The sequence below is a fragment of the Chlamydotis macqueenii genome, chromosome 1, assembly GCF_036417535.1.
Source record: "Chlamydotis macqueenii isolate bChlMac1 chromosome 1, bChlMac1.mat, whole genome shotgun sequence".
NCBI lineage: Eukaryota > Metazoa > Chordata > Aves > Otidiformes > Otididae > Chlamydotis > Chlamydotis macqueenii.
Window position 1 is genome coordinate 25,434,675 of NC_141556.1, and position 12,224 is coordinate 25,446,898.

At 37.0% G+C, this 12,224-nt stretch overlaps 1 protein-coding gene across 2 annotated transcripts in view; it reads right to left on the reverse strand.

The window, feature by feature from the left end:
• CPED1 (cadherin like and PC-esterase domain containing 1) overlaps positions 1-12,224 on the reverse strand; it is a 158,801-nt gene that overhangs the window by 86,711 nt on the left and 59,866 nt on the right. For both annotated transcript variants that reach the window (XM_086747358.1, XM_086747365.1), the window contains exons 8-12: positions 7,176-7,318; positions 5,708-5,780; positions 4,133-4,300; positions 3,029-3,133; positions 1,943-2,112 (exon numbers count right to left, since the gene is read on the reverse strand). In XM_086747358.1, coding sequence (XP_086603484.1) covers positions 1,943-2,112; positions 3,029-3,133; positions 4,133-4,300; positions 5,708-5,780; positions 7,176-7,318 — 659 coding nt within the window. The remainder of the gene's footprint in view (positions 1-1,942; positions 2,113-3,028; positions 3,134-4,132; positions 4,301-5,707; positions 5,781-7,175; positions 7,319-12,224) is intronic.

Consider the following 12,224-nt stretch of genomic DNA (forward strand, 5'->3'; position numbering starts at 1 on the left):
TTCTTTAAATCCTATCTCCATCCTGGGGATTCACGATCAGTGAACAAATAACTGTACAAGACCTAATTCAGAAGTCATTATTTTTCCCATAAGTATCTGGTTTGGTTGGACAGACAGCTTTGTAAATCATTGGATTTTGTAAATGGAAATACCAATGTTGTATATTCAGAGAAATAAGAACTGTTAAATTAATCAACCAAGCAATCTGGCCTTAACTGAAGAAATTCAGTAAAAGTGTTCTGATATATAAACTCATCAAAGTTGGGAATCTCAAAAAAGATTAATCAAAGCTCAGAGAAAATGCATACCAAAGTTATTTGGGGGGTAAGCTTTTCTAAGCTCTTTCTTCCTTACAATTAAATATAATTACATGCATATCTGACACATGCATCACCATCACATGCATGTAGCTATAGGAGTGGAAGATTATGATTTAGCAATGTCAAAACACATGCTTTTTTACACAGTGAATGAATAGAACGGTGTTATTAGCTTAGCCACTGTGGAAAAGTACAGTGCAAAGAAGCAGATTGGCCTATGCCCTGGAGAAAGGCCATGGTACTTCTACATATTTATACACACACAATAATGTTCAGCTTGAAGGAAAAAAAGAGGCCAAGGGGCTTGCTCAAAGTGAGTGAGTGGCACAGCTTAGATTAGAACAGAAAGCTGCTAAAGGTTGGTATGCTTTGATATGCAAACCTAAATATTTTGGCAAAAGGGCAAGGGCTTACACATGAATGCAAGCAGCTGCATCTTTGAGTTACTTTTCATGGAGTGGCCGGCAGTAACAACAATAATACCTAGCACATTCATGGAACTGTGTGTTTTCAAAACACTAATAAACAGTTACCTAGCATGGTGGTAAAGTATAAGCTCCACTTCATAGCTAAGTAAACAAAGATACGGATGACTATTTACTTGTTGAAAACCACAATCAATTAAATGAGGAACAACATTAAAACTTAAGAAATCTTACAGACACCTTGTACAGTCACTACAGCATTCTCCAAGCAAAATGTACAAAATAATGTAATTCACACATTTAACTTGAGACTCAGTGGAATGGAGCACACACATTGTCTAATATACCTCTGTTTGCAAGCTCTTGTTTGCAAAATCATATATTTCTGTAGTCAGTAAAAAAGTATGGCATACATGTGTATAAAACGTCACTAACCAAGAGATAATGAGCACAGAAAACACATTTTTACAAATTTTGTACTAATCATACAGTATATTACAACTTTTCTCTTTCTCTCCATTCATTCCTTACCCTCTCTTTTCTTTCCTCCCTCCGTCCCTTCTTTCCCTCCTTCCTTTCTCCCCCCCTCCTTATGAAAGTTAACATTTCTTGCCAGAAGCTAAATGGATCTAACCTTATCATTAAAACATTTTTTCCAGTTTTTCAAAAATAGTTAAAATGAGTTTTTGAGAGTCTTATGCTCTTTGACCTCTCTCTTGTTGGACAGAAAATTTAGAGCTACTCAAAATTATTAGTCTCTTTCAGAAAAATCTTGATCTGAAATTTTATATTTTCTTTACAGCTTTGCTTTTAATCGGTGAATAAATTAAAAGACAGTTTTAACCCTGGTAAACACTCCTAATTTAGAGTTTACCATTTGTTCAGAAACAACCTACCTTATTTACTTCACATTTCTTAGAAAAACATTTACTGTAACTCTAATTAATTTTTTAACCCAGAGTCCTCTGTATTAGAAAGACAAGCAAAGGGACAAAACTGTCCTATGTAGAAACCTAGCTACATGTCTAGCGGCAGAATGGCTGACAGTGCTCCATGATGGGATGATAGACCTTCATCTCAAGTGTTGCAAGTCCACTTACGCCTACTGAAGGATAAGTTTTATGATGTTCACTGAAGCTACTGCAATTAATATAATTTGAGAAACTACCCTCAACATATCATATAATTGTGTCTTACCATTCTGAAAGATTTTTATGTGTCTCTTTAGTCATGAGCTGGAATTGTTCAAGTAAACTGGAAAGCAACCAATGCATAGTCAGGACTGAACCAAGCCGCCTCATTGGGTCCACCATGTGATAAAGGTCACGCAGTAAAGTTTGAATCTTGGGTGCAGAAGAAGGGAAAAGCTGAAAAGAGAGACACTGATTAGAGACTACATATGATAGTGTTTGTAAAATGCAAAGAAGTGAGAAATTATCAGAAGATAGTGTATGTAGCATACAGATGGGTTATACATATTAATGTTCTTTCCCATATATGTAGGAAATTACTGTCCTGCCCAGCCTTGCAAATCAAGATTACCAGTACTGACATGGAAGCCTGACTCCTTTGCCTCTAGTTCAACTTCCAGATCTATTCAACTCAATCCATCTTCTGAAAGCTTCATCAATTTCCAACCTTGATACTCATCCAGGAGGTCTAGAAGAAATTCTGATATCACACAGACTTTCTGAACAACAGATTCAGCTGCAGATCTTTTTTTTCCCAGCACTCAGTATTTCCATCATTAACTGCCATGCCTGTTTACAGACACTGACTGTTACTCCTCCATCTCTATTCTTCTCCAAAAACAAACCCACTTCAGTTGTGAAGAAGACGATACATTACATATTCAATTTGCTTTTTTTTTTCCCCATTTTTTCATCTATATCTATTCTCTGGTCATGATCTCAGTGTTGTGCTGTCTCTAGTTCTTCCATTCACACCTGCTTTGCTTTATTATAATTCCATTTTCTTACCAACTCATTAGTCATTGACATAATTTTCCTCCTTTTCCTTTCTTTCTGTTTTCTGGTCTCTGTTTCTGCTTTAGCTGTCCTTTTCAATGAATTCTCAACTCAAATTCTCTGTTTTATTTCTTTATCTATTTTAATTTAAATTCCAAAATAAGATCAGCATAATCTCTATCTCCCTGATTCCTTGTCCACCCAGCCCAATACATGTGCCAGAGATAGCAAATGGCAATGGATAGTGATGAAGGAGAAAAGTTACGAGATTTACATAAAACATATATCCAATACAACAAAGCCTTCTATATTTTACCAGCTCAAATTGTCCAAGACTCTTCAGCTCCTTTATGAAAGTAATAATTGAATTTATCTCTTCTAAAGACAAACATTGCTCATCTTCTCTGTGGTAAGTTCCATCCTATGAAGGAAAGGGCAGCATATTCTGGTGAAATCACATGGAAAGCAATGTGCTTTGATTAGACCCCAATCCCTTTGATGATCAAAGGAACAAGCTACAGCAGCTCCCAACTTGCCCTAACCTCATCCAAAGTTATGTCAAGCCAGCTCCTCGACAGCTCTTCCCATTTCTCAGTCTAGAATAAAGCAGCCTGTGTGCGAGCTTTGTGTAGACACATACCCATAGAAACTACCATGGGAAGAGACTGCATAAAGTATAGACAATGAAATGGACAGTTCTAAATGTGATCTGATCTCCAAAAGAACACAGACTTAGGTAATCGTATTATACATGTGCATATGTCCGTGGCTTCCTAATTTATCCTGCCATAAGTTTAAAATCCATGACCATGTTTTAATCACACCTATCTAAGAGGCAGAAGTCGTATGGATAATTTAGTCCCTGTAAGTCTTGCAGGCAGGGGGCTCCTCAGAAGTGCCCAGACTGAAAGAAATACTGCTAAAGGAGATCTCAGCTTGGCAAAAGAGTTTTCACTGGTGATAAAAACTTTATACAGATCCTACAAATGCAAAAAAAAAAATTGTAATTGGATCTTACATTCAGAATAAGACACAAAATTGTAGGAAACAAAATTTAATTCTGATGCTCATGAATCTCCTTGTCTGAATTAATCAATTATAGGTTTACAAAACCATGCAACCCTGTATATTAAAAAAGCAAATTTTTAAAAATAGTGGGGAAACGACTTCATTAAAGTACTTATATCTTTAAAGTACTGTACTTTGGGGAATGACATAATTTGAAAATGCAATTTTTATAAAAGAAAATTTGATTGTTCAATATAATGACAGTTTTGTTCCCTAGAATCCAGTCACAGACAGTTTTGATTAAATAAATCCTTCACTCTATAAGTTGACACCAACAATTTCAGAAAGGCATACAATTTAGAATTAAATATTTTCAGATAGTTTGTAATAAGAAAAAAGTGGAATGAACTACCTTGCTCTCAGTTGATCCATATATTTTTTTTAAAGTTTCTACGAAAGTGGGTGGTGAGGAGTAATTAGACAAGAGAAATTTAAAAGTATCTTCAAAAAGAAATTGTTTGAAAGTTTGGCCTTGAATATTTGATTCATCCTCATCTTGAAAGTCAAAGTTTTCGTGCACCTGTTAGAAAATAATAAAAGAATTTATAGTTTGAATATCAAGTCCAGTCTTCTCATAACTGCATACATCAAACTAGAACTATTTATTTTTAAAAAGTCATAATAACACTAATAAAACAGACAGGATTATAATAGAACAAAAACTGTACCGTATTTCCTATGAGAACTACACATCACAATGTTTGCTGACCTCCAGTGGATAGAATACAGTATTGCATTTTCATGTGAGAGCTTTTTTTCATGTGTTTGATTTGAAATTTGATAAAAATATAAAATGTCAATTTATATTTTGACATACCTTTTGCAAAACTCAGGTATTTAGGAGTTACTACAAATGAAAGTATAAGTTTTACAATATAGAAACAAAAACCTCATGTTTCTAAAATATGAATGAATTAATATTTTAGCATAAAAACAAATATAACTTCAAGTTGCGTGGGGTATGTGCAAGCTACAGTTTCCAAGGGATACTACTCCAAGTCAAATATCATAGTAATTATCAATCATTATTTTTAGAGTAATTTGTATTTTCATAAGAAACTATTAAACCCTGCTGATTTACTGTATATTTATGGATTATGGCTGATGGTTGAGACCACTATACAGGCAGGTAAACATTATCCTTTATGTTTAGGTTTTTTTAAGCAACTCCTGGGATAATTTTTTTACAGCCTGGTATACAATTGTTAAATTATTATGACATGTCAAATTTCTTGCACTAGTTAAACAACTCTTCTCAGACTAATTAAGGATATTGTCTTCATGGATTTTTTAAATTCCGCAAACTCTTTCATATTTCCATTTTTCCTTTGTGTTTAAAGGATCTTTTTCTTGTGAAGGATAGTGAGATTGACTGAATTGTTTTTACCAGAAACCTGAACAGATTTTAACTGAGGATAAATTTTAAAAGTGTTCTCCTGTGATTTCCCAGGATATATTTACTATTATTTTTTTCTGCCTTTTGTGTATCATAAATATGGGCAGAGATTTTATATACCTAGGATCATACATATTTGTATGCATATACAGGGGTAACAAGAAGCAGCTGAAAGCAGTACAATTTTTGTTTCAGGACCAGGCTGTTCTGAGGCAGGAGTGGTACAAAACTGGCATAATACCTAACTCTACTTTCATGCAGTGCTTCCTATGGATTTTGTTTCCCTGATATTCAGCTGGAGTGACATTCCATTAATGATAAAACTGAAAGGTTTGCACACTTCAATGGTGTGGTGAACTTCATCACCGGAACTTTATCCCTTGAAACAGCAACTCACCGCTTTTAGGCAAAATTAATATTAATGTATTTCTACATTTCTCAGAGACTTGAGGGTACCTATCAAAGACAATTCCCTACTGTGTTTTGGTGTAAATTTTTTGGGTCAAGCAATAATTTGTGTAGTTTTCTCACCTCGAGAACTACTGGGTATATGGAGGTGTCAAATCCGATGTCAAAGGTTAGCATTTGAAAACATTGGCTACATCTGAAATAAATACATAACAGGAATCAGATTCAATGAGGTTAGGTACTGTTGTGAAATACAGAATCATAGAATTATTTAGGTTGGAAAACACCTTTAAGATCATTGAATCAAACCATAAACCTAACACTGCCCAGTCCACCTCTAAACCGTGTTGCTATGTATACTACAATGACGTACGCACACAGGTCCAGAGAACACACACAAGAACACACACGCATATGTCAAGAGACAGCATGTGATACAGACTAAATACAATTTCTAAGCAGAGCCAGCAGCATTAATCATAGATGGAGTAAGATTGTGAGCTGATGAAAACAGCGTTATATTAAAGTGTATTTATATGGCTGACTTTTAAACCAGTGAGAGAGGTGAATTACGCTGGATGAGGAAATGCCTTTTGAAGAGAATGAGGTCCTGCAAAAGCTTTGAAGACATTTGGTGGGCAACAACAGCAAAACTCTCTGGGCTTGCTGAAGCCGAAGAGTTGTGCTGCAGCCATGGGGATGTTTGCAGGCATGGGCCAGGAGCTCTAAGCAAGTCTTGGGTTACATAAAAAAAAAAAAGAGAGATATTCATCTTCTTGGTAAAAAAATGTTAGAGTTTGGATCACTGTCAAAATAGCTCCACCCCTGTTACACTTCTCTCCTTCTTGCTACCCTCTCCACTCACAATGTAAGCTTTATTCCCAACTTGCATAAGTTAAATAATGTGCTTTATATTACTGCTACTAAAACACCTAGGTTCTCAAATACCTTTATAAACATATAAATGTAATAAATAGTAACTTATTTAGTATTTATCATAAAAATGTCCTGGATGTGACATAACACATATAGAACAAATATTAATTTTAACTAATAAAATATTACATAATAAAGGTTGATCTATGTGTAAGAACTGTAACACTCTGATAGAAGTGTTTACAATGATTTAAGACCCACAGAAATGTGACTGTTGCTGCCTAGGTATATTTCATAAAGTACATTTCATAAAGCATTCTACAGTGTCTCTTCAGATTGCCTGCCTGAGCCAGCTGTGAATTGTCTGGGCTACTCTAACATTAAATATTTGACAAATGACAGAAGGCTCACTGAAGGGAAATACAGCTTTCTATATGTTAGAACTAACCCAATTGTGAGTGATTTCTGTTCATTTGTGCTGCCTGAACACAGCATTTGGTCCTAAGTATTCATCATAACCTTTTCACAAACTAGAAACACCGTGGATATTGAAGAGTTTTACTGCCTAAACGGAGCACATCCTCACTTTATAAGGAAGTATAAAATAGAGGGGGTTTTTTATTATTTTAGGAAACTTGTATCCTCTACAATTTTTATTCTGTTCTAAGGAGTTATCTTGACAATAGTATAGCAACAACTCCTGCAAGTCACTTACCGTTTGAAAGAGTTTGGTCCTGAGGCAGACGATTCACTGAAGACCTCAGTTACAAGTAGAAGTTTGCTTATAGCTTCCTTCATGTTGTTGAAAGCTTGTTGGGGAGAACTGCTTTTGAAGAATATTTCAAAAAACCTCTGCAGCTGTGAAAGAGATCACATATATTTTGAACATTTCCAATAAATAAGTGCTTAAAACTATAAATTAAAAGGCTGGTAGAAGTAAAAATTGCTTTAGAATGTCAACGGCAGTGCCTATTCATTTGCACAGTAAAGTGGCATGAAAAGCTCCACGCAGCGTATTAGTAGAGAATGACTTTTTGTTTACAAAGAAGTATGTCAGAAACAAACTCTGTATTAATGATTTTAAAAAACATTGCTCAGAATCTGAGCTTACTTTGATAAGGCCTTTTGTTGTCAACTGGTTCTAGGCAATGCAAACCACAAACACTTATTTCTTCAGCAGTAGGAAACAGCACACCTCTTCTCTTGTTAACATACTGTGCCAAGGGGTATCTCACTTGACCTTGACTACAAATCCTTACCTACGTTAACAAGCTTTAAAAAGAATATACAAAAAAGATATTGAAAAACTCATCAGCCGCCACAGCCTGTGTTTTGACTGAACTCTTGCACACCCTGAGGTTTTGAGACTTGTGAATCCTCCCAGCGGCATACTAACGGGCCTGCACAACACTGTCCTCAGCTGCTTTCATCACTTGTGTGAATTCAGCGCTCTCGTCACTTCAGATAGAGATCCAGGGAAACAACTGGAGCAACACAGAACCCCAGTGAAGAGTGCGACACAGGCAGGTTTTGTTGTATCAGAGTATTCTGTGCTAAGAAAGGGGCTGCCTTTGAATTATATTTCCATTAGACTTATCATGTGGCACAGAACCTCATTAAAGTCTGAACTATGTAAAACTATTGGATAATTTAGTAGTATTGTATTACCAAACAGATACATTTATATAGTAAAAAATACTGTCTTCACAGATGAAGAACATAAAGTACACATAAAACATGTTTTGCATTGATATTCAGAAAAGAAAAAAATTCTGATTATTTCCAGGAATTTCTCTACTAAATTGACTTACAAATGCCACTATATATTTTCTATTATCACCCACTTATACATGTCCAACTAGGGTAACATGATGGAAGCATTCAGTCTTCTGTAGACAACCCCACTGGGGACTGACATGGTTGATATCTCTCTAGGTGCCTTTGACTACTACAGTCATGAACAAGTATCCATAGTAGATGGGTGAAACCCAAGCCTGGCCTTTAGCAGAAGTCTGTAACAAGGTTTAATGTGATATTTTGGCTCTAAAGCATGATCAGAGAACCACAGAACCACAGAATTGTTGAGGTTGGAAGGGACCTCTGGAGTTCATCTTGTCCAACCTCCCCGCTCAAGCACGGTCATCTACAGCCAGCCGCCCAGGACTGTGTCCAGATAGCTTTTGAATACCTCCAAGTATAAAGACTCCACAGCCTTTCTGGGGAATATGTGCCAGTGCTTAGTCACTATCAAAGTTAAAAAGTGTTTCCTGATATCCGGAAGGAACCTGCTGTATCTCAGTTTGTGCCCATGGCCTCTTGTCCTGTCACTGGGCACCGCTGAAAAGAGCCTGGCTTTGTCTTCTTTACAGCCACCCTTTGGGTATTCATTGATACACATTGATGAGACCCCCCCGAGCCTCCAAGAAGCTTCTTCAGGCTAAGCAGTCCCAGCTCTCTCAGCCTTTCCTCATATAACAAATGTTCCAGCCCCTTAAACATCTTAGTGGCCCCTCTGCTGGACTCTCTCCACATCCTTCTTGCACTGGAGAGGTCCAGACCTGGACACAGTACTCCAGGTGTGCCACAAGGGCAGACTGATGTCTGATGGTCAAGTTGGTGTCCACCAGGACTCCCAGGTCCTTTTCTGCAAAGTTGCTTTCCAGCTGGTTGGCCTCCAGCATGTACTGGTGCCTGGGGTTGTTTCTCTCCAGCTACAGGACTTTGCACTTCCCTTTGTTGAACTTCACGAGGTTCCTCCTTTACTTTTTGTTCTCTTTAGTTTCAGTAACTCCGTTCTGTTGTGCTGGTAAATAACTGCTGGGTAGGAAGTTGGTCTGACTGTCTTCCTGTTCTTATCACCTCTGATTTTATTCTAACAAGTGGTTTCCTTCCTAGGCTTTACTGACTTAAATAAATGTCTCCCATGAACAGATATAGGCTGAAGGTTTGCAGTGCCTAGGACTTTTTCTCCTCTTTCTGATAAAGCTATTTGAAAATCCAGTAGGAAAAACATGACAACAGTACATATGACTAAAGTTATAAAATTAAACCTTTGACTGTCACGAAATTGCAAGGTAAAGGTTGCACATATAGCCTCAACTCTGCCCTTTGGATATTCACATCATGTTGAAATCTTGAATTACATCATACTGTATGTTTATGCTGTAGAAAGTTTTCCATGTGTACTGCAATTCCATGAGTCTCTAGGGCAAAAGAGTCCCAGAATTGCTGTTTAGAAAGAGATTATGCAAATCCTTAGGTCCTACTCCATTTTATTGCCACAACAGGCTGAGAGGGAGTCTGTATTTCCCAAAGTCTAAGATCACCAAAGCTGTGTTTCTCCCACAGAATAGTACAAAGATTAAGAACAAGAAGCTGCACATTTTTCACATCAGTTCTGATTTAGATTCATCTCTGAGTGAAATTGTCCCATTTCAGTTCTTTTTTCATGCCAAAACCACTTAATTAAACTGTTCATGTGAAACAAAAAATTTAAAATGAAGACTGATCTCACCAAGCTGGGACTACCTGGAGGTTCTTCAGCTGACTTTGACAACTATTTCCAGCATCTCTGCCAGATCCTGTACATCACTCACATTCCTGCTACACTGGCTTGCACCTTTTATCTAGTTTCCTAAATCTGCAGTGGGTATTGAGGGGCTAAGTGAGAAGCTGTGTTGTTTTGCTGCACAGGGAACAAAAGGAGTTGCAGAATTTTATAGTGAGAGATGGGAGAGAGATGGGGATTATTGGAAGGAAGGGCAAAAAGGACAGAAAAAGCCCTATTAGCTCATTTGCTCCTCGCCATAAATAAATTCCTAAGCACAAAGGATATATAATGCACACATTTCTAGTAAGAATGGATGAAAGACAGGCTGATTTGCCCCATTTGCACTTAGAGTATGCTGTTGGCTGTAATAGCTAACTGTTTCCAACACAACAGGCATTAAAATAAAACTGACTTCTCCAAGGAACTGCATTTTAGTTACAGCCCTCCTTAGCCAAACTAGAAAAGAAACATTGCTCAACAGGTTCTCATTAGGGGATATCAGGTTTTAGGACAATGTTTATTCTAAACCAATGACTGAAAATACATATTTAGTCAGCCTGGTTCAGGAGTAGTGGAGACAAGAGACAAATACTTCAGGTTAAATTCCAATTTATGAAAAAAAAATCCTATTTAAACAAGTTCAGGTTAGGTTTGACTCCTATGGATTCTACAGGATGCTCAGTAACCAACAGGGAAAATCAGGGATGACAAAGTGTGAAAACCTGTAGCAACCTCTGAGCGTGCCCAACAGAGATATATAAATATCTGTGTTCAACTGCAACATATTAAAGTCACTGAGTTGAAGGTTTCTTCAGAGGATCATCACTGATGCTGGTTCTCTCACTTTCAGAGGAAGCAGACTACCTGTCCAGCAAGATTCAATCTCATTATTGATTAAGTGTGATTAAAAGCAGCATTGAATAATAAAAAGAGGACACAATGGATAAAACTGGTGGCAATGACAGAAACTTACTCTGGAACAAAGCTGACCTCTGGCTGGCAAATTTTTAAGCAGAGGAATAGGGACTAAATTTTAGTAGGCTATAAAACTTAACACAGTTAAGTGTTTTAAGTATTTTGTACAATGGCACCATTGTATACGGAATTGCAAGACTTCTCAGGAGCTTGAAGATGTTTATCCTCATACTGCACGCATACTGTTGGAGGTATGTTCCACGTATTTATGTAATGCCTTACAGAAGGGTGTAAACGCAATCAAATTACAGAAGGGTGTAAATACAGTCAAATTACATGGATCAAGCACACATTTTCTGTAAAGGCAAAATGACCCAGAAATATTCTTAAGATTAATTTTAAGTCATTGACCTTTCACTCACTGATAACTATTTTTGCTTTAGGATAAGCCACTGGAAAAAAAAAAAAGATTTGGCTAACTCAATATTAATTTTACAATGCTTTATCTCTACGTGTTTTCACATCTACTTTTTAAAATCTGCACCCAATAAAATGAGGTTTATGATCTCAGTGACACAGATCTCTTTGGCTCCTCAAAAATATACTGAACCACCAGTTAAAGGCCTGACACACTGAAGAAATGCAATTTAATTGACAAAGGAATTCTGATTTGCAAGCTTCATGCACAGAGTCACGGGGACTCAAGAAGAGTGGAATAGTGTGGCACCCACAGGGTTGGATGTTACAGTGACTGTAGTAATTCTCTTGAGAGGATTTTCCTCTGGCAATTTTTCCGCAAATTAATTCCTTAGGAGAGATGCTGAGGCAGCCTGGGGCAGCTAGCTGAATGGTCAGCTCAGGATTGCCCTAAGAAAGAGTATAAAAATGAACTGTAGCAATCTTTCTGAGATTGCCTTCTAGATGAGACAAACAAGAATTATTTTAATTGACTAACCATAGGAATGGCAATATATGCAAACTTAAACCACCTACCTTCCCTGACTGCCTTGATTAGCTTTCTGTTGATTGTTATAGGCATTCAGAGGCACAGCTCACATGAAGACAATTACTCAGGTGTCAAAATCTGTAGAGGAATCCCACTCTACAAGACTACATGCCTTATGTCTAGGTTCCTTTTATATCTCACTGCAGAACACAGACACTTGAAGAGCACGATTTATGGCATTCTAAGGTAGACACCTCAAAACAGTGACATTAATTGCAATCTAAAACTCCACTGTTTCTCCAGTGACTGTACAGGGAATCTAAATGAGACACTGAAGACAGGTAGGAGATATA